Below are 22,155 nucleotides of genomic sequence, written 5' to 3'. Positions count from 1 at the left end.
TGCGGTGGTAGCGGAGCGACCCCCAAAACGTCCCCGAGGTGTACCCGGTGTCGCTGTAGTGTCCCGCGTGTCCCCAAAGTGCCACCCCCAAGGTGTCCCAGTGTCCCTCTGCCACCTCTGGGCTGTCCCCGATGTCCCCAAGGTGTCCCCCGTCCCTGTGCCAGCCCCAAAATGTCCCCAGGATGTCCCAGTGACCCTCCCGAGGTGTCTTGGTGTCCCTGTGCCACCTCTGTGGTGTCCCAGTGTCCCCAGGGTGTCCCCAAGACCCTCTGTGCTGTCCCCAGGGTGTCCTGGTGTCCCAGTGACCCCCCCAAGATGTCCCCAGACTGTCCAAGTGTCCCAGTGCCACCTCCGGGCTGTCCCCAAGGTGTCCCCTGAGTGTCCCCCCAATGTCCCCTGAGTGTCCCCCTGGGTGTCCCCAGTGTCCCCAATGTCCCCAAGATGTCCCAGTGCCACCCCCAAGTTGTCCCCAGGCTCCCCTGGAGGTGCCACCCCCCCTGTCCTACCCCTTGTCCCCTCCCTGTCCCCTCCCCCTTTAAAAAGGGGCGGGTCCTCCACAAACCCCGCCCCTTTCCCCTCCACCCAATCAGGAACGGCGACACCAGCGGGGGGCGGGGCTCCAAAGATTCTCCGGTTGTTTAAAAGATCCCGGTCACGTGACCAACAAAAAGGGGGCGGAGCCACCAACAAAAAGGGGGCGTGGCCATGGAATGGTTCAGCGCACGCCCGCGGGGGGCGAGGGGGGCGCGGCCTCGGCCGAGGGGGCGGGGTCAGACGAGGAGGACGGGGCGGGGTTTGAAGATGAAAGGGGCGGGGCCGGCGCTGCTGGAGGGGGCGGAGGAGGGGGCGCGGCCTCGCTGGCGGAGGGGGCGGGGCCGTCGGGCTCGGTGGGCGGGGCCGGCTCGGTGGGCGTGGCCGCCTGCATGATCTTCTGGCGAACCTCGCGGATCTTGAGCTGCAGGCAGAGCTTGGTGGGGAAAATGTCGGCGAAACGGGACTGGAAGGCGGCCGTGGCCTGGGCTGGGGACAGCAGGGACAGGTTGGGGACAATCAGGGACAGTTTGGGGACAATTCAGGGAGATTTGGGACAGTTTGGGGACAATCGGAGAGAGTTTGGGACAGTTTGGGACAGATGGACCCGGGCGAAACGGGACTGGAACCTGCCCTGGCCTGGCCTGGGGACAACTGGGGACAATCAGGGGACAACTGGGGACAGTTCAGGGACAGTTGGGGACACTCAGGGTAATTTTGGCGCAGTTCAGGGATAACTGAGGGACGGATTTCGAGATTTCTTGGGGCAGTCTGGGGATAAATCAGGGACAACTTTGGGGCAATTTTGGGGATAATTCAAAGATAATTTCGGGATAATTTCACGGTAACTTTGTGGTGGTTTCAGGAGAATTTGGGGATAATTCTGGGATAAATTCAGGACATTTCAAGATAATTTCAGGATAGTTTGGGGATAATTTCAGGGTAATTTTGGGGAGAATCTGGGGGATTTTGTGGCTCACCCGAGGGGAAGAAGCCGTGCCCTAGTTCTGGGGTACATTTCAGGATACTTCAGGGATAATTTCAGGGTAATTTTGGGATAATTTCAGGGTAATTTTGGGGTGGTTTTGGGCTCACCCGAGGGGAAGAAGCCGTGCTCCTGGAAGAGCTGCATGACGAGCGCGCGGCGCTGGTCGAGCGTTCGCCGCAGCGACGAGAACGGGACCTTGTCGTACTCCAGCTCACCCAGGACATCCTCACCCTCCCCTCCTGTGGGATTGGGGGGTCAGAGCCCCAGAAACAGCCCCAAAATGGACCCAAAACCAGCCCCAAACAGCCCCAAAATGGCCCCAAAACGGCCCTAAAATAGCCCCAAAACCAGCCCCAAAATAGACCTAAAAACAGCCGCAAAATGGACCCAAAACCAGCCCCAAAACAGCCCCAAAATAACCCCAAAATCAGCAAAAACGGCCTCACAAAAGACCCCCAAAACAGCCGCAAAATGGACCCAAACCCGGCCCCAAAATGGACCCAAAACCAGCCCCAAAACAACCTAAAACAGCCCCAAAAAGGCCCCAAAATTGGACACAGCCCCCAATTCAGGGGGACCCCAAATTTCAGGGTCGCCCAGCCCCATTTGGGCTCTCCCCTCCCCCATTCCCCAGCCCCTCCCCCATTCCCCGGCCCCTCCCCCATTCCCCGGCCCCTCCCCCATTCCCCAGCCCCTCCCCCATTCCCCGGCCCCTCCCCCATTCCCCAGCCCCTCCCCCATTCCCCGCCCCTCCCCCACCTTGTCTGTCGAAGGTGAAGATCTCGCCCGGCCCCTCCCCCTCGGCGCCCTTGGCGCTTTTGGGGGTCGAGGGCTCGGAGCCGCAGCTCGAGCGGCGCCGCAGCTTCCGCTTGGGGGAGGAGGGGTCGTCCCCGGGGGGCTCCAGCTCTGGGCGGGGGCAGGGAGAGCGGAAAAGGTCACCAGAGGTCAGGCAGGGGTCAGGCAGGGGTCGCCGGGGGTCAGAGGTCGGGGGTCACCTGTGGAGTTCTTGCGCTTCTTGCGGTAACTGCCCAGGATGGTGCGGGGGGAGGTGGCCAGAGCCTGCAGGGTGGGGGAGGGGAGAACCTCCTCGGGCCGGAACTCGGGCAGCTCCGCAAAGCGCTCCTCGAAATCCACCTCGGACAGGACCCTGGGGGGAAAAACACCCAAAAACTGACCCAAAACAGCCCGAATTACACCCAAAAAACTGACCCCAAACACCCCGAATTACCCCCAAAAAACTGACCCAAAACAGCCCAAACTAGCCCCAAAAACCTGACCCAAAACTGTGAAAAAACAGCGGCAAAAATGACCCAAAAACCCCAAAATGCTCCTCGAAATCCACCTCGGACAGGACCCTGGGGGGAAAACACCCAAAAACTGACCCAAAATACCCCAAATTACACCCAAAAATCACCCCCAGAGCGGTGAAAAAACAGCGGCAGAAATGACCCAAAAACCCCAAAATGCTCCTCGAAATCCACCTTGGACAGGACCCTGGGGGGAAAAACACCCAAAAACTGACCCAAAACAGCCCGAATTACCCCCAAAAAACTGACCCAAACTAGCCCCAAAAACCTGACCCAAAACTGTGAAAAAACAGCGGCAAAAATGACCCAAAAAACTCCAAAATTATCTGAAAAAATTCCCCAAAATCTGCCCAGGAAAAGCCAAAAACCCCGCTAAGAACCCCAGGCCCCGCCCCCTCCCCGACCACACCCTGTGAAGCCCCGCCCCGTCTGACCGCACCCAGCCAGGCCCCGCCCCTTTAGCCCCCGCCCCTCACCTGTCCACAGAGTCGAAGGTTTTTTTCAGGGGTGGGGGGCGGAGCTTCGCCTTCTTGGCCCCGCCCTCGGCGGGGGGCGGGGCCGGAGGGGGCGGGGCCGCACGGGGAGGCCCGTCGGGGGCGGGGACAGGGGGAGAGGGGGCGGAGCTGGAGGGGCCGGCAGAAGGCGTGGCCTCGGCAGGGGGCGGGGCCCAGCGCTCGGCCTGGGGGGAGGGGTTAATCAGAGTTAATTAATTCGATAATTAATGAACGAATTAATGAGGGGGGAGGGGCGTCACTCACCGCGTCGGGGGGGGCGGGGCTTGGCGGCCCATCCCCCACCGGGTCCCGCTGGCTCCAGGCCTCGGCGCGGGGGGAGGGGCAGGGGGGCGGGGCCTCGGGAGGGGGCGGGGCCGCAGCGTCCCAGTCGCCGGCGGGGGGAGGGGGGGAGGGCGGGGGAGGGGGAGGGGAGGAGGAGGAGGGGGCGGGGCAGGGGGGAGGGGCGGGGTCGGGCGCAGGGGGGCGGGGCGGGTCCGGAGGGGGGCGGGGCGGGGGCGGGGCCTCCCCTCCCCCCACAGGGATCGTGGCCAGGGCGGCCTTGACCTTCTGGGGGGGTTTGGGGGAGGGGCGGGGGGCGCGGGGGGGGAAGGGCGGGGCCGCTGCGGGAGAGGAGGGGGCGGGGCTGAGCTCAGACCACGCCCTCTCATTTGTATTCACAAAAACCTCATTAAAGTCACGTTAGCCCCGCCCAGAGAGCTGAGCATTGCTCTCATTTACATAACCACGCCCTTTCCAGCACCTCCCACTTTGGAGGCCACACCCAGTTCTGAACCCCTCCCCTTTGGCAAGCCCCACCCCTTCCAGTGGCCATGCCCACCACAAGGCTCCACCCCTTACAAACTCCTCCCACTGAGCCACACCCTGCTCCAGCCCCGCCCCTTTAAAGTTACTCTGCTCCAGGCCACGCCCACACCAAGGCTCCACCCCCTCCCGCAGGCCCCGCCCCCTGTACCTGCAGCCGCCAGGGTGGGGGCGGGGCCGGCCTTGGGCAGGATGGGCGGGGCCGGGGCCGGGGGGGCGGAGCCAGCCACACTGTAGACCAATCCGGGCGCGGGGGCGGGGGCGGGGGCGGGGCCTCCCGGGTAAATGGCGGCCAGGACGGGACCCCCCGAGCTGGGGGGGGGCAGCTGGGGGGGGGGCAGGGCCGAGACCCCCACGGGGGCGGGGCCAAGCAGGGAGCCCTGCCCTGGGGGAGGGGCCAAACCTCAGCAACCAAGGCAGGAAATCGCACCCCAAAAATGCCCAAAATTACCACCCAAAAAACCCCCAAAATTATCCCCAAAATTACAAAATTATCACCCAAAAAACCCTCAGAATTCTCCCAAGAACAACCAACTGTTCCCAAATCACCCCGACACCACAAATAATCCCAAAAAACCCCAAAACCATCCCTAAAACCAACGAAATTATCCCCAAAATCACCACAAAATCACAAATGAGCCTCAAATCAGGCAAAGAACCCAAATGACCCCAAAATCGCTCCCAGACTCCCTCCCCTTCCCCCTCCCCCGATTGCCCCTCCCCCCCGGCCCCTCCTTCCTGGCCCCTCCCCCGTTGCCCCTCCCCCCTTTGCCCCTCCCCCTGGCCCCTTCCCTTGGCCCCTCCCCCCTTTTACCCCTCCCCCTTGCCCCTCCCTCCATGGCCCCTCCCCCATTGCCCCTCCCTCCATGGCCCCTCCCCCTCTCACCCTGCAGCAGCGCCGTGAACCCGAGCACGGGGGGCGGGGCCTGCGCGGGTGGGGGAGGGGCGGGGTGCACGTACGCGATCCGGGCCGGGGGCAGCAGCACCTTGGGGGGAGGGGCGGGGCCTGCGCTGGCCCCGCCCCCCACGCCCACCCCCACGGGGCTGCCCGGGGGGGGCACCAGGGGCACGGGGCTGAGCTGGATGATCTGGGGGGGGAGGGGAGAGAAAAGGGGGGGTTAGAGAGGGGGGAGGGGCTGAGGGGGGAGGGGCAATGGGGGGGAGGGGGCGTACCTTGCCGGGGGGCGGGGCCGTGCCGGGGGTCCCGAAGGGCGTCAGGGCGGGGCCGGGCGGGGCCACGGGCACCAGAACCTTCCCCGGGAGCAGCGGGGAGGGGGGCGGGGCCTGGCCCGGGGGGGAGGGCTGGGCTAAAGGGGGGAGGGGCGGGGTTATAATGGGAGGCCACGCCCCCAGGCCTGAGACCACGCCCATCCTGCAGGCCCCACCCCAACCCAAAACTCCTCCCCCAATTTAATACCCCAGCACCAACCTGAGACCACGCCCCCATCCCAGAGACCCCTCCCCCGACCTGAGACCACGCCCACATCCCACCGAGCCCCTCCCCCACCCCACCCCCAATCAGATGCCCCGCCCCACCCCAGAGACTCCTCCCCAATCTGAAGCCCCGCCCCCACCCAGGAACCTGCCCTAAAAATGAGATCACGCCCCCAAATCAGAGCCCCTCCCCCAACCTGAGACCCCGCCCACCCCCACCCTCCCCCACCCCCGGTACCTTTGGGGGCGGAGCCTCCGGCGCCCCCCGTGGCTGGGGGCGGGGCTTTGCCGTTCTGGGGTGGGGGCAGGGCGAAGTGCAGGGGGGGGTTGGGGGCCTGGGGGGGGTTGGGCGGGGCCGGGGCGGCGCTGGGGGCGGGGCCTTTGCCGTGGGGGAGGGGCAGGGTGGGGAGGATGTATTGGACCTGGGTGATGCCCAGGGGGAGGGGCCCGTTCGGGGGGGGAGGGGCGGGGGGCGCCGCCCCGCCCCCTGCCGAGGCCCCGCCCCCTCCCGCCCCTCCCCCAGCCAGGAGCTGCACGGGGGGGGGATGGGCGGGGTGGGGGGAGGGGAGCAGCGCCACCGAGGGGGGGGGAGGGGGTCCCGGCCCCGCCCCTCCCCCACCCCCCAGCACCAGATTGGCCACGACCCCTCCCCCCCCCGCCCCTCCCCCCCCCACGGCGGCCATCGGGGCCTTGCTGGGGGCGGGGCCGGGGGGAGGGGCGGGCCCGGGGCGCAGCGGGGGGGGAGGGGCGCTGCCCCCGGCCCCTCCCCCCCCTCCGGCCCCTCCCCCCCCGCCCATCCCCCCCTCGGCGCTCTCGGCCCGTTTGCGGCGGGGTGGGGGAGGGGCGGGGCCGCGGGGCGGGGGCGGCCCCTTGTAGGGGGTGGGGGAGGGGCCGGGGGAGGGCTCGGGGGGGCCCGGGGGCGGCTCCAGCTCCGGGGGGGGGCGGGGCGGCCCCGGCGGGAACGGCCTGCGGGGGAGGGGCTGGGGGGAGGGGCGAGGATCAGAGAGGGGGAGGGGAAAGGGGGGGGATCCCCGGAGGGACCCCCGTGCCCCTCCCCCATCCCATGGAACCCCCCCCAGACCCTCCCCCACCCTCCCTGCCCCGCCCCCTCCATTTGCCCATCCCCCCCCCACGTGGGCCCCTCCCCCCTCACGATGCTCCTCCCTCCCTTTTGCCCCGCCCACACCCCGCTCTGCCCCTCCCCCCCTTTTGCTTTGCCCCTCCCCCAATCGCACCGGCTGCCCCTCCCTCTCTGCCTCTCCCTCCCCCATCCTTTGTCCCTCCCCTCTCCCTTTGCCCCTGCCCCTCCCCTTGCCCCTCCCCCCCTCACCTGCTGCCCCTCCCCCTCGCTCTCGCTGTCGCTCACTCTCTCTTTGCACTTGAGGTCGATGTCGGGTGGGGGAGGGGCGAACCCATCGTCTGAAGTGGGGGGGAGGGGCGGTCAGAGAGGGGGGAGGGGCAGTGTAAGGGGGGGGAGGGGCTCCCAGGACCCCCCCCCCCGGGGTTGTTGTGGTCTGGGGGCGGGGCGGGGGGCGTGTCCTGACCGATGACGTCATCGTCGCCCTCCTCCTCGCAGATCACCATTCGCTCCTCGTCGCTCGTGGCCTCCTCGCTCTGCGCCCGGGGGGGGCGGGGCAGCGCCCGGGGGGGGCGGGGCGGGGCCCCCGAGCGCGGGGGGAGGGGCGAGAACCCGGGCGCCGCCCCTCCCCCACCCTTGGGGGCGGCGGCGGCGAAGGGGGCGGGGCCGGAGCAGAGCTGGGGGAGGGGAGGAATGAGGTGGAATCAGCCCCAAAAATCAGCTGAAATCACCCCAAAAATCAGCCCCAACACTGCCCCCAAAAAGAGCAAAATTAACCCAGAAATCACCGGAAAGCTCCCCACAAATCACCCCCAAAATCAGCCAAAAAAACCTCCCAAACTACCCCGAAATCACCAGAAATCACCCCAAAAATCAGCCAAAAAATCATTCCAATATCCCTGCAATCACCCAAATCAGCCCCAAATCACCCCAAGTTTGTGGGTCAGGAACCCCAAAAGATCCCCACAACCTCAGATCGGAAACTCCAAAAATCCCCAAAAACGTTGAATTTACGGATGCCCCAAAATCCTCAAAAATTCAGATCAGAAACCGCCCAAAATCCCCAAAATCTTCCCCAAATACCCCAAAAATTCTCAGTTTAAGGCCCCCAAAAATGCTCGGTCAGGGACCCCAAACCCCCCCGAATTCCCCCCGAATCCCCCCCAGGCCCCGCCCCTCCCCCACCTGGCTGAGCTCGTGCAGGGGGGGCCCTCGGGGGTCGCCCCCCCCCACGCCGCTGTGGGAGAAGGCGCGGGGGCGGGGCGGGGGGGGCGGGGCCGCCCCTCCCCCACCCCCGGCCCCGCCCCGCGGCTCCGCGGGACCCCCCGGGACCCCCCCCTTGGCCTCGGGGGGGGAGGGGTCGGCGCCACCTGCGGGGGGAGGGGCACGGTTAGAGACGGGGGGGGGGGAGGGGATTTGGGGGGGTTGGGGGCGTTTTGGGGTTTTTGGGGGCAGGGTTGGGATTCATGAGGGGAGTTTGGGGCTTTTTGGGGATTCTCGGGGGAGGTTGTGGGGGCGTTTGGGGGGGTTCGGGGGCATTTTGGGGAGTGTTTTGGGGGGTTTATTGGGGGGGGTTGGGGGGGATTTTTGGGGGGGTTTCAGGGGATTTGGGGGGTTGTGCAGGGGTTTAGGGGGGGTTCGAGGGGATTTTGGGGGAATTTTGGGAGGGTTTTTTGGGGGGTTTAGGGGGGATTTTGGGGGGGGTTTAGGAGGGATTTGAGGGGATTTTTGGGGGGGTTTCAGGGGATTTTGGGAGGGTTTTTTGAGGGGTTTAAGGGGGGATTTTGGGGGGGGGTTTAGGGGGGGTTTAGGAGGGATTTGAGGGGATTTTGGGGGGGTTTCAGGGAGGTTTAGGGGGGATTTGAGGGGATTTTTGGGGGTGGGGTTCAGGGGATTTTGGGAGGGTTTTTGGGGCGGGTTTTGGGGGGATTTTGGGGTTTTTTGGGGGGTCACAGACCTGGGGGAGGGGCGGGGGGGCCGCTCTCGGAGGCGCTGCGCTCGCGGGGCTCCTTGGGGACCCCCCCCGGGCCCCTCCCCCCATCCGAGCTGGATTTTTTCCGGTCTTTGTTGCACCATTTCCAGTCCGGGTGGGCCTTGAAATGAGCCTCCTTCACCTGGGGGCAGGGGGAGCGTCAGGAACCCCAAAAATCCAATCCTGAACCCCAAATCCCAACCCCGAACCCCAAAAATTCCCAAACATTCCCCCAAAATTCACTGCCAGACGTTCCTGCAATGCACCAGCTTCACCTGCAGGGAGAGCTCCAAACACCCTAAAACCCCTGAATTTTCCCCAAAAGTAACCTGGGATACCCCCAAATCCAACCCCGAACCCCAAAATCCAGCCCTGAATCCCAAACACCCCAAAAAAGCCCAAAATCCTCCAAAGTTCCCCCAAATCCCCACTAGGCCGTGCCTGCAGTGCCCCAGCTTCACCTGCAGGGGGAGCCGCTGCTCCAAACCCCCCCAAAATTCCAGAATTTCCTCCACAATCTCAGCTGGGAACCCCAAAACAGCACCGGGGACCCCCCAAATCCCATCTGGGGGCCCCAAACCTCACCTGGGACCCCCCAAACCTCACCTGGAAGGCCAGGTCGTGGTACTGCTGCTTCTCCCGGGGCCCCAGCGCGTACCAGCACTGCCCCAGGGACCCCCAAAACCCCTAAAAACCCCACCTGTGACCCCTCCTGACCCCCCAAATCTCACCTGTGACCCCCCAAACCCCACCTGGGACCCCCCAAATCCCCCCATGTCTCACCTGGAAGGCCAGGTCGTGGTACTGCTGCTTCTCCCGGGGCCCCAGCGCGTACCAGCACTGCCCCAGGGACCCCTGAACTCCATCCAGGACCCCCCAAATCCCCCCAAATCCCACCTGTGACCCCCCAAATCCCACCTGTGACCCCCCAAATCCCACCTGTGAGCCCCCAAACTCCATCTGGGACCCCCCAAACTCCATCCAGGACCCCGCAAACCCCACCTGGGACCCCCCAAACTCCATCCAGGACCCCCCAAACTCCATCCAGGACCCCCCAAGTCTCACCTGGAAGGCCAGGTCGTGGTACTGCTGCTTCTCCCGCGGCCCCAGCGCGTACCACCACTCGCCCAGGATCTTGCTGACCGTGCGGTTGTCCTGGTTCGGGTGCCGCTGGTGCACGAGCGCCCGGTGCCGCTTGCTGAAGATCATGAAGGCGTTCATGGGCCGCCGGATGTGGTCCTTCTCTCGCTGCGGACACGCCCACAGAGGGGCGGGGTCAGAGGGGGCACACACACACAGAGGGGCGGGGTCAGAGGGGGCACACACACACAGAGGGGCGGGGTCAGAGGGGACACACACACAAAGGGGCGGGGTCAGAGGGGACACACACACGCCCACAAAGGGGCGGGGTCAGAGGGGGCACACACACACACACAAAGGGGCGGGGTCAGAGGGGGCACACACACAAAGGGGCGGGGTCAGAGGGGGCACACACACACACACAAAGGGGCGGGGTCAGAGGGGGCACACACACAAAGGGGCGGGGTCAGAGGGGGCACACACACACACACAAAGGGGCGGGGTCAGAGGGGGCACACACACACAAAGGGGCGGGGTCAGAGGGGACACACACACACAAAGGGGCGGGGTCAGAGGGGACACACACACGCCCACAAAGGGGCGGGGTCAGAGGGGGCACACACACAAAGGGGCGGGGTCAGAGGGGGCACACACACAAAGGGGCGGGGTCAGCCGACAGGGCCATGGGTGGGTGTGGTCCTTTGGCTGTGGACACGCCCACTGGAGTTTCAGGAAGATTTTGGGGGGATTTTGGAGGATTTCAGGGGGAATTTTGGGCTGATTTTGGGGGAATTTGGGGTGATTTGGGGGGAATTTCAGGGGGAATTTTGGGCTGATTTTGGGGGAATTTCAAAGGGGATTTTGTGTGGATTTCAGGGTGGGTTTTTGGGGGGATCCCAGGAGGAATTTCAGGGCTATTTTGTGGGGATATGAGGGGGAATTTCAGGGTAATTTCAGGGGTGATTTTGGGGGTATTTTGTGCAGATGTCAGGGTGGATTTTGGGAGTATTTCAGGGTGATTTCAGGATAATTTTAGGGTGATTTTGGGGGTGATTAGTGGGAATTTAAGAATGGATTTTTGAAGGAATTTCAGGAGGATTTCAGGGAGTATTTCGGGGTGATTTCAGGGGGGATTTTGGGGTGATTTCAGAGATGATTTCAGGGTGGGTTTTGTGTGGATTTTGGGGTGATTTCAGGGGGATTCTGGGCTGGTTTCGGGGTGGTTTCGGGCTGTTTGGGGTCACCTTGCTGGGGCTGCGGCCGTCCTTGTCCCCCTCCTTGGGCAGGGCGCTCAGGGACTGCGTGCGGCGCTTGCCCGGGCCCAGCGGCAGCGGCAGCTCCGGGGCCACGATGGACGACAGGAACCTGCCAGACGGACAGACGGACACGGGGGTCACCCAGGGGTCACCCAGGGTCAGAGGTCACCCGGGGGTCACCCAGGGTCACTCACGCGTCGTCGTGGTCACTCTCGGTCTCGCTGTCCGGCCGGGTGCCCCCCCCGGGCGGTTCCTCCTCGGGGGGCGGGGCCGTGGCCGCGGGGGGCGGGGCCGGGGGCGCGGCGGGGGGGGGGCTGGGCGGGCGCGTGGCCCCCCCGCAGCGCCCGGGCTCCTGGCCCCGCCCCCCGGGCTCGGGCGCCACCGCCAGGGACTCGGGCGGCTCTGGGGGCAGGGGGCGGGGCTGTGAGAGCGGGGGAGGGGCTGGGGGCGGGGCAGGGGCTGCGTCTCAGGTGTGTCCCAGCTGTGTCAGGGTGGGGCGGGGGGTGGCAGCCAGGTGTGCCCCGGGTATCCCAGGTGTGTCCCAGGGGTCCTGGGTGTGTCTCAGAGATCCCAGGTGGGTCCCAGGTATTCCCCAGCCCATCCCCAGGTGTGTCCCAGGCCTGTCAGTCCATGTGCCAGCTGTGCCCAGGTGTGTCAGGCTGTGCCCCCAGGTGTCCCAGCTACCCCAGGTGTGTCCCAGGTGTCCCCAGGTGTGTCAGCCCATCCCCAGCCTGTCCCCAGGTGTGTCCCAGCTGTCCCAGGTGTATCAGGCTGTGTCCCCAGGTGTGTCCCAGCTGTCCCCAGGTGTGTCCCAGGTGTATCAGGTTGTGTCCCCAGGTGTGTCCCCAGGTGTGTCCCCAGGTGTGTCCCAGCCCGTCCCAGCCCATCCCCAGCTGTCCCCAGCCCATCCCCAGCTGTCCCCAGCCCGTCCCCAGCTGTCCCCGTGTCACCTTTGCCAGGTGCGGCCGCGGGCGGGTGGCCCGGGTGGCCCGGGTGGCCCGGGTGGCTCAGGTGGCTCAGGTGGCTCAGGTGGCTCACGGGCTGCAGCCCGGCCGGGGGCTGGGGGGGGGCGTCGGGCTGGCTCGGGGCCAGGAACGGCACCAGGGAGTGCCAGGGGAACACGGGCACCGAGCGCGGCTCCACGTTGGTCCACACTGCGGGAGGGACGGACAGACGGACACGGGTGAGACAGACGGACAGACAGACAGACACAGGTGAGACACAGGTGGGACACTGTGGGTGTGACACGGGCACCGAGCGCGGCTCCACGCTGGTCCACGCTGCACGGACAGACAGACGGACAGACACAGGTGAGACAGAGGGACACAGGTGGGACAGAGGGACACAGGTGGGACAGACGGACACAGGTGGGACACGGTGGGTGTGACACGGGCACTGAGCGCGGCTCCACGCTGGTCCACGCTGCACGGACAGACAGACACAGGGACACAGGTGGGACAGACAGACAGACACAGGGACACAGGTGGGACAGACGGACAGACAGACACAGGGACACAGGTGGGACAAACAGACGGACAGACGGACACAGGTGGGACACAGGTGGGACAGACAGACAGACACAGGGACACAGGTGGAACAGACAGACCGACAGACAGACACAGGGACACAGGTGGGACAGACAGACGGACAGACACAGGGACACAGGTGGGACAGACAGACGGACAGACAGACACAGGGACACAGGTGGGACAGACAGACACAGGGACACAGGTGGAACAGACAGACGGACAGACAGACACAGGGACACAGGTGGGACAGACAGACGGACAGACACAGGGACACAGGTGGGACAGACAGACGGACAGACGGACACAGGTGGGACACAGGTGGGACAGACAGACAGACACAGGGACACAGGTGGGACAGACGGACGGACAGACAGACACAGGGACACAGGTGGGACAGACAGACGGACAGACAGACACAGGGACACAGGTGGGACAGACAGACGGACAGACAGACGGACACAGGTGGGACACGGGGACGGGGGAGGGGACGGGCTCCGACAGCCCCCAATGGGCCGTGACAAAGGGGGGGGGGGGGGGGGGACACCCACGAGGGGCCAGGGGACACCGGGGGCCCCCCAGGGACGCCCCAAAACGATCCCACAAAAGGGAAAAATTGGCGCAGAAACTCCGGAATTTCCTCAAGTACTCAAAATTACCTCAAAGACCCCAAAATTACCTCAAAGGAGCCTCAAAATAACCTCAGAAACCCCAAAATTGCCTCAAAGACCCCCCCAAATAAGCTCAGAAACCCCCAAATTACCTCAAAGGAGCCTCAAATTACTTCAAAAACCCCAAAATTGCCTCAGAAACCCCCAAAAATACCTCAGAACCCTCAAAATTACCTCAAAGACCCCCAAAATTACCTCAGAAAACCCAAGATTACCTCAAAGACCCCCCAAATTACCTCAGAAACCTCCAAAATTACCTCCAAGACCCCAAAATTACCTCCAAGACCCCCCTAAATTACTTCAGAAACCTCGAAGTTACCTCACAAAGACCTCAAAAAACCCAAAGTTTTCTCACAGGACGCCAAAATTGCCTCAGAAGCCCCAAATTCCCTCACAGAGACCCCAGATGCTCTCCTGGACACCATAAATCCCTCACAGAAATCACAAATTTGGCTCGAAACGCCCGAATCCTCTTGAAAACCCCAACGTTTCCTCACAAAACCCCCAAAATCGCCCCAGAACCCCCAAAATTTCCTCGCGGGAAACGCAAAATCATCTCAGAATCGTAAAATAGCCTCAAAAACCCCAAAATTTCCTCACAGAACCTCCAGAATTGCCTCGGAACCCCCAAATTCCCTCACAAGGAACCCAAATCCTCTCGTGGACCTCGTCCATTCCCCACAGAAATCACAAATTTACCTCAAAACGCCCAAATTTCCTCACCAAACCTCCAAAATCGCCTCAGAAACCCAAAATCTCCTCACAGACCCCAAAATTTCCTCACGAAACCCCCAAATCTCCTCCCAAATCCCGAAATTTCCTCACAAATCCCCCAAAATCGCCTCAGAAACCCAAAATCTCCTCACAAACCCCAACGTTTCCTCACAAACCACCCAAAATCGCATCAGAACCCCCAAATCTTCTTGCAAAGACGCCAAAATCACCTGGGATCCCCCAAATCCCCTCACAAATTCCAAAATTTCCTCACAAAACCCCCAAAATGACATCGGAACCCCGAAATCCTCTCACAAGGACCCCAAAATCACTTCAAAACCCTCAAATCGCTTCACAAACCCCAAAACATAATCACAAATCACCAAAAATCACCTCAGAACCCCAAAATCACCTCGCAAACATCAACATTTCCTCACAGAACCCCCAAAACCACCTCAAAACCCCGAAATCGCCTCACAAACCCCAAAATTTCCTCACAAATCGTCAAAATCCCTTCACGAACCCCAAATCCCCCTCACGGACCCCAAAATTCCCCTCACGAATCCTAAATCCCCACAGAGACCCCAAAATTCCCCTCACGAACCCCAAAATCTCCTCACAAACCCCAAATCCTCACATAGATCCTAAATCACCCCTCACAATTCCCAAATCTCCTCACAATTCCCAAAATTCCCTCATAGACCCCAAATTCTCCTCACGGACCCCAAATCCCTACACGGATCCTAAATTACCCCTCGCGGACCCCAATTTTCCCTCAGAAACCCCAAAATTCCCCTCAGAAACCCCAAATCCCCCTCACGGACCCCAAAAATCCGCATCACGGACCCCAAACCCCCTCAGAAACCTCAAATCCCCCTCACGAAACCCGAAATCTCCACACGGGTCCTAAATTACCCCTCACAAATCCCAAATTCCCCTCACGGACCCCAAAATCCCTTCAAAGAATCCAAAACCCTCTCACGAACCCCAAATCCCCTCACAAACCCCAGATCCCCCGCACGGATCCCAAAATTCTCCTCACGGACCCCAAATTCCCTTCAAAGAATCCAAAACCCCCATCACGAACCCCAAATTCCCCTCACAAACCCCAAATTCCCCTCACGAACCCCAAAATCTCGTAACAAACCCCGAATCCCCTCACGGACCCCAAATCCCCCAACGGATCCTAAATTACCCCGCACAAACCCCAAATCCCCCTCACGAAAGCCAAAATCGCCTCACGGACCCCAATTCCCCTCACGAAACCCAAATCCCCACATGGATCCTAAATTACCCCTCACGGACCCCAAATCCCCGCACGGACTCCATCAACCCCACCCCAAAATCCCCCAAAACCTCCTCAGATCCCCCAAATCCCCCTCAGAGCCCCCCAAAATCCCCTCAGAGCCCCTCACCCCCCTCACACCCCCCACTCCTCCCTCACAAACCCCTCCACCCCCACCCGCCCCCACCCCTTTCCCACAGACCCCAAACCCTTCCCCCCCCCCCTTATTGGACCCTGCTGAACCCCAAATCCCCTCAGGGACCCCCCCAAATTCCCCCCTTTCCCCCCCCCAGCACTGACCGAACATGCCGAGGCCTCTGCGCGGGGCCGCGGCCGGGGGGAGGGCGGCGGAGGAGGAGGACATGGCGGAGGGAAGGGAGGGGAATGCGAGGGGGGGTGTGCAAGGTCTCGGTGTCGGTCCCGGTTCGGTTCTGTGTGTGTGAGGGGGGGTGGGGGAGGGGATTTTCCCCCTCCCGGGATTTTTTTTTTTCGGGGGGGAACAGAAGGGAGGGAGGGGGGGGGGAGGGGTCGCGCTCCGGGGCCGCCGCCCGCGCCCGAAGCGCGCGCTGGGAACGGGCGCGCGCGCCGCCCCCCCCCCCCCTTCGCCGCTGCTCCCGCCTCTCCCGCCGCGCATGCGCAAACCCCCGCCCCTCACCCCTCCCTCCCCCCTTCCAGCCCTCACCCCATTGGCCGGCGGCGCCCGCGCGTGCGGAGCCCCGCGGCGCCCATTGGAGGAGCCGCGCGCGTATGCAAATGAGCAGGGCGATCACCCCGCCCACTCAAATCTCCCCCCTCCATCCCCCCCCCGGGGCGACGGCGCCCGCGCGCGTATGCAAATGAGAGGGGGCTTCCCGCCCCCGCGCCGCGCGCCCATTGGAGGAGCCGCCGCGCGTATGCAAATGAGAGGGCGCCCCCCGCCCGCCCCCGCCTCCCGCGCCCGGGGCGGGCTGCGCGCGCAGCGCCGGCCGAGGCCACGCCCACTCCGAGCGGGAAAGCCACGCCCCTCCCTGAAAGCTCAACGAGGCCACGCCCACCCCGTGGAGGGCACAGGGCGAGGCCGTGACGTCACGGAGAGGCGGGGTGACGTCACCGCGGGGCGAAAAGCGGCACGGGAGAGCCCGAGCCGAGCTGTGACGTCACCGTGACGTCACTGCGATGTCTCTACAACGCTCATAGCCCACGTGACAGCCCCGGCGCCGCTCTGACGTCACTGTGACGTCATCACGACACGGTGACACCACCCCAACACAGCTCTGACGTCACTACAATGGTCCGACTCCACCCTGACAGCCCCGGCACCGCTCGGACGTCACCGTGACGTCAGCAGGAGCCACCAACTCCATGGCAGCACAGCCCCGGCGCTGTTGTGACATCACAGTGACGTCACCGTGACATCACCACGACACAAAACCCGCCACAACAGCTCCGCCCCCACCGCGACCTCACAGCGACCTCACGGTGACATCACAGTGACATCACAATGACGTCACCACCATGCACCAACCCCGCTCTGACCTCACCAGGGCCGCACGTGACGTCACAATGCGCTCTGACCTCACCGTGACCTCGCTGTGACCTCACAAGGCCCCGCCCCTGACCCCCGACCTCATTCCCCACCTCAAAATCCCCCTAAAATCTCCCCAGAAACTCCAAGACCTCCCCAGTATTTCTCAAAACCTCCCTAAATCCCCCCAAAAAACTCGCACAGGTCCCCCAAAAACCTCCCCAAAACTCCCCCAGAGTCAGACAGGTCCCCCAAAACCCCCCCCAAAAAAATTCACAAATCCCCACGAATCTCCTCAAATCTCCACAACCCCCCCCCCCCAAACTCCCTAAAACTCCTCCAGAGCCCCCAAATCCCCCCAAAACTCCTTCCAAACCTCCCCAAATCCCCCCAAACCCCCCCCAAATCCCCCCAAACTCCTTCCAAACCTCCCCAAACCTCCCCAAATCCCCCCAAACCCCCCCCAAATCCCCCCAAACTCCTTCCAAACCTCCCCAAACCTCCCCAAATCCCCCCAAACCCCCCCCAAATCCCCCCAAACTCCCCCGATATTGCCCCCAATCCCCCCCAAACCCCCCGAATCCCCCCCGTTCCCGTACCTGTCCCGGGCCGGCCCATCACGATTTCCTTGCGGGGGGCCTGGGGGGGTCCCCCGAAGTCTCCGGGCACGAGCAGCGGCAGCAGCGCGGCGGGGGAGGGGTGGAAGGGCACGGGGTGCAGGGGGGGCCCCCCGAAAGCGGCGCCGGCCCCGGGGGGGGGGGGCGCTCCCCGCTGCTCGGCGGGGGGGGGAGGGGCGGCGGCGGAGGGGGCGGGGCGGGCGGGGGCGGGGCCGGGGCCGGGGCGGAGCCTCCCGGCGTTGATGGGCACGGGGGCGGCCAGGGCGGGGGGCGCGGGGGGCGCTTTTTGGGGAGGGGGCGGCAGCGGGCGGGGCCGCGGCGGGAGCGGGTCCGGGAGCGGAACCTCGGGGTTGCGAACGATCACGGGGGAGCCCCGCGGCACGGCCGGGACCCTGCGGGCGGCGGGGCCGGGGTCGGCCGTGAGCCCCGCGGGGGAGCGGGGCGCGAACAGCGGCGACAGCGCTCGGAACATCGCCCCTCCCCCCCCCGCCGCACCGGGGGCACCCCCGGGACCCCCACCCCCATCCACCCCCTCCCCCATCGCCGCCGCCGCCGCCGCCTCCGCTTTGCGTTTCCCGGGGCTCAACGGCACCGGGAAGGGCAACCCGGGCTGGAAAACGGGCGGGACGCCGGAGGGGGGGCGGGGGCGAGGAGGAGGAGGAGGAGGCGGAGGCGGAGGCGGAGGGGGAGGGGGGCTCAGGCCTTCCCCGGGCCGGGGGGTGCCGGAGCTCAGGTGCCGCCCGCGGGCCCGGGGCGAGGCCGTGACCGGGCTGAAGTTGGCGGGGCGGAACCCGAACAGCGGCGACGGCGACGGCGACGGCGTGGGCGAGAACGGGGATTGCGTGGAGGCCGGCGAGAAGCTCGGGGTCCCGGAGCGGGACGAGCCCAGCGACACGAGCATCACGGCGGCCTCGCACTCGTCGAACTCGAAGCGGGGACAGGTCCGGGTTGGGCGGCACCACCGGGCGGCCCCGCGCGTCCCCCTCGCTCTCCCGGGACGTTTCGTCGCCCCATTCGAAATCCGTGCTGCTCCCGCGCTGGCTCGGGGGGCCCGGGGGGCCCGGCCGCGGCTCGGGGAGCCCCTCGAGCTCCTTGGTGCGCATGGAGAGGTGGCGGGAGCAGAATCCCCTGCGCTGCGACTCCTTGGTGCAGCCGTCGCGGGAGCAGAGCCGCCGCCACTGCTTCCCGTTGAATTTCTTCCTGATGCCGTTCGGGGTGCACACCACGTCCCCCTTCTTGTACTTGGGCTGGGGGGTCCCGGTGGGCTGGGGCGGGGGTCCCCCGGCTCGCTGGGGCGGGGGCTGTTGCTGTTGCTGTTGCTGCTGTTGTTGCTGCTGTTGTTGATGTTGTTGCTGCTGCTGGGGCGCGGCGCTGAGTTTGGAAACTTCGGCGTCCTCCGGCTGCCGCGGGGCGCCCTCCTCATCCTCATCCTCGGCGGGGTGAGGGCCCGGGCCGGGCTCTCCGCCGCCGTGCGGGGGCCACGGGGGCCGCAGGAGCCTCAGCCCCGACCGGGGCACCCACACGGGGGGCGCGGGGGGCGGCGGGGCGAAGCGCACGCGGTACGAGGGCGGCTTGGCGCTCACCTCCACCACCGTGCCCGGCCGGTAGAGCGTCTCGGCCGGGTCCAGACGGGCGCACACGGCCGTGCCCACGCCCAGGGCCCCCGCCGGGGGGGTGGCGTCCAGCACCACGGCCGGGGGGTCCCCGAGCAGGAACCCCCCCTCGAAAAACGTCACCCCGCGGTCGCCGGCGAACTGAACGCCGAGCTCGTGGCCGCGCCGCAGCTGCTTCACCACGGCCGGGCGGAAAACGCCGTCGCGCCGGGCCAGGACCCGCTGGCAGCGGAGCCGCCGGAACGCGGCCTCCAGCTCGGGGGGGTCCCCGGGGGGCGGCGCGGGGGGCGCGGGGGGCGCGGGGGGCGTGGGGACCCCGCCGGGGCCGCCCCCGCCCTCGTCGGCCGAGTGCTCGCTGGCCGTGTCCGTGCTGGAGCAGCCGCCCGCGTCCGCCTGCGGGTCCTGCTCGGGGGTCGCGGGGGTTTTTTTGCGGGGGGCGCGGGATTTGAAGGTGGTGGTCTTGCGGCTGGGGGGGGGAGGGGAGGCGGACAGCGGAGGGGGCGGAGGGGGGGAGGGGTGGGGGTCGTCCTGGGGGGGTTTGGGGAGGGGGGGGGCGCGGGGGGCGGAGGAGGAGGAGGAGGAGGAAGAGGAGGAGGAGGAGGAGGAGGAGGAGGAGCCGCCGGCCTTCCTCGCCGGCTTCATCTTCCTCCCGGAGCTGAGGGGTCCTGCGGGGACATTGGGGGAGGGGTCAGTGAGGGGGGGAGGGGACAGGGCTGACCCCACCCCCACCCCCACCCAGCCAGAATGGGGAGGGGGCGTGGGGGGAGAGGAGCCACAAAATTCTGGTGGGAGAATTTGGGGGGGGGGTCGCGAACCCCAAAATTGGGGTCCCAAGCGCCCAAATTTGGGTTCAGAAAGCCAAAATTGGGGTCTGGCAACTCAAATTTCGGGTCCTGAGCCCTAAATTTGGAGTCCGGGAACGGAATTGGGGTCCCAAATCCCAAAATTGGGGTCCAGACCTCAAAATTGGGGTCCCGGAACTCAAAATTGGGGTCCAGACCTCAAAATTGGGGTGCCCCAATGCAAAATTGGGGTCCCGGAACTCAAAATTGAGGCCCCAAAATTCAAAACTGGGGTCCCTAGCCCCAAAATCGGGGTCAAGAAACTCAAATTTGGGGTCCCGGAACTCAAGACTGGGGGCCGAAACTCAAAATTGAGGTCCCAACACCCAAAATTGGGGCGTCAAACCCGAAATTCAGGTCTTGAAACTCGAAATTGGGGTTCCAAGCCTTAAAATGGGGGTATTGAAACTCAAAATAGGGGTGCGAGACCCTAAAACTGGGGTTCCATAACTCAAAATTGGGGTCCGGCAACTGAAAATTGGGGTCAAGAAACTCAAATTTGGGGTCCCTGAACTCAAAACGGGGTGCCAGAACTCAAAACTGAGCTCCCAGCACCCACAATTGGGGTCGGTCCGAACACCCAAAATTTTTGGGTCCCAAAGTCAAAATTGGGCGCAAACCATAAATTGGGGTCCCAAATCCCAAAATTGGGGTCCCGAACCCCAGAACTGGAGTCTTGAAACTCAAAATTGGGGTCCGGAACCCTAAAACTGGGGTCCCGTGACCCAAAATTGGGGTCCCCCACCTAAAAATTGGGGTCTGGAACCCTAAAGTTGGGGTCCCACAACTCAAATTGGGGTGCCGAACCCTAAAATTGGGGTGCCCAACCCCAAAATTGGGGTCCGGAGCCCTAAAATCGGGGTCCTCTCACCCAAATTTGGGGTCCCGCGCCCCAACCCGGGGGGTCCCCCCGTGCCCCTCCCCCCGCTCCGGTACCACCCCCGGGGGGTCCCACGTGACCCTCGGGGGGGGGTCGCCCCTCCCCCCCCAGCGCCCCAAACTTTCCCGGGGGGGAGGGGCTCAGCCCCCCCCCCCCCGAGGGTGACACGTCACGAGGCCCCTCCCCCCGAGCCCCTCCCCCTCCCCGCCCCCTCGGGGGGTCCCGGAGCCCCCCCCGGCCCCTCCCCCCCCCCGGTACCTGCGCCCCCCGGGCCCGCGGGGGCCCCGATTTTACTCCGGGCCCGACAAAATGGTGAATGAACCGGGAGCAGCCGCGGCCGCGGCCAATCAGCGCCCACAACCGCCTGACTGACACCCGCGCTGCCCAATCGGCGCCCGGCTCTGCCCGCCGGCGTCCCGCCCCCTCCGCGCTGACAGTGCCCAATGGCGGCGCGCGGGGGGCGGGGTCCGGAGTACAGTAGCCAATCAGGACGGGGTGGGCGGGGTTTAAACCGCGTCCGGGCTTGTTTACTTTGGGTGGGGGTGGGGGGAAAGGGGGCGTGGCCGCGCGGTGCACGCTGGGATCGCCCCCTCAGAGCCGCGGCCTACAACTCCCAGCGTGCCCCGCGGCGCGCAAAGCCCCACGGGAAAGCGAGGCCGCCCCGGACTCCGATTCCCGGCGTGCCCCGCGCCAAGCCCCGCCCCTTTTCCCCCCTCAGACCCGCGGGGGGGGAAGGGAAAGGGGGGGGAGGGGCGGCCCCAAAGGAACGCGAAGGGTGGGGGAGGGGGGAGGGGGTGGGGCCCGGCCCTGGGGGGGGAGAGGGTCCGGCAGCGCGGTTTGCATGTGATTAGCATGTGATTAGCATATTGATGAGCTCACCCCCGGCCGCTCGCGGCGCTCCCGGCCCCGTCCGGGCCCCTCGCGCTTCCCCTCAGCAACAGCGGAGCCGCCGCCGGCAGCGGCCAATCAGCGCCCGCGCCGGCCCGCGGGCCACGCCCATCCCGCCCCCCACGTGGGAACCCGGGGGGCGTGGCCGCAGCCGGCCAATGGCGGCCCGGGGCGGCCGAGCGATGAGGTCACCGCGGCGCGCTGCGATTGGTCAAAGGAAGGAGCCAATCAGCGCGCGGCGCGGGGGGGCGGGGAGGGGCGTGTGTGACACGCTGGAGCCGCCGAGGCCACGCCCACTCCAGGCCACGCCCCCTTAGTGGTGTTGGTCACGCCTTTCCGCGTGTTAGCCACGCCTCCGACTGGCGCATGCGCAGAGCGCGCCGTGCGCTGCCTCAGTTTCCCCTCCCGCTCTGGCCCCGCCCCTTTGAGGGAGCGTCAGAGAAGGGGAGGGGCGGTGGGCGTGGCCTGCCCCGCCCCCTCCGCCGCTCATTAACCGCGGGGGAAGCTGAATAATTAATGATGCTATTTATAGCCGCGGGGGGAGGGGCGCCGGCGCCAGCCGGGGGCGGAGGGGGGGAGGGGCGGGGGATGGGGGAGGGGGCGGGGCCAGCGCGCGTTTCCCGCCACGTGCGCCCCCACGTGCCCCCCACGCC

General features: G+C 65.5%; 1 protein-coding gene across 1 annotated transcript; it reads right to left on the bottom strand.

The window, feature by feature from the left end:
• Positions 1 to 610: 610 nt before the first annotated feature.
• LOC136570387 (protein capicua homolog) lies at positions 611 to 19,174 on the bottom strand (the record flags this gene model as incomplete). The annotated part of the gene is given in 20 exon segments (XM_066570865.1): positions 611 to 1,020; positions 1,627 to 1,758; positions 2,279 to 2,425; positions 2,515 to 2,666; positions 3,303 to 3,505; positions 3,585 to 3,940; positions 4,294 to 4,527; positions 5,029 to 5,230; positions 5,316 to 5,449; positions 5,815 to 6,556; positions 6,907 to 6,995; positions 7,121 to 7,221; positions 7,967 to 8,024; positions 8,612 to 8,768; positions 9,692 to 9,874; positions 10,951 to 11,071; positions 11,157 to 11,364; positions 11,913 to 12,116; positions 17,262 to 18,213; positions 18,215 to 19,174. Coding segments are annotated over 20 exon segments (5,640 nt in total), but the record flags the coding sequence as incomplete, so codon positions are not given.
• Positions 19,175 to 22,155: the final 2,981 nt, after the last annotated feature.

The sequence above is a fragment of the Molothrus aeneus genome, unplaced genomic scaffold (genome assembly GCF_037042795.1).
Source record: "Molothrus aeneus isolate 106 unplaced genomic scaffold, BPBGC_Maene_1.0 scaffold_328, whole genome shotgun sequence".
In the NCBI taxonomy this organism is placed as follows: domain Eukaryota; kingdom Metazoa; phylum Chordata; class Aves; order Passeriformes; family Icteridae; genus Molothrus; species Molothrus aeneus.
Note: the sequence above shows the minus strand (reverse complement) of the source record. Positions and strands in the feature narration are given on the sequence as shown.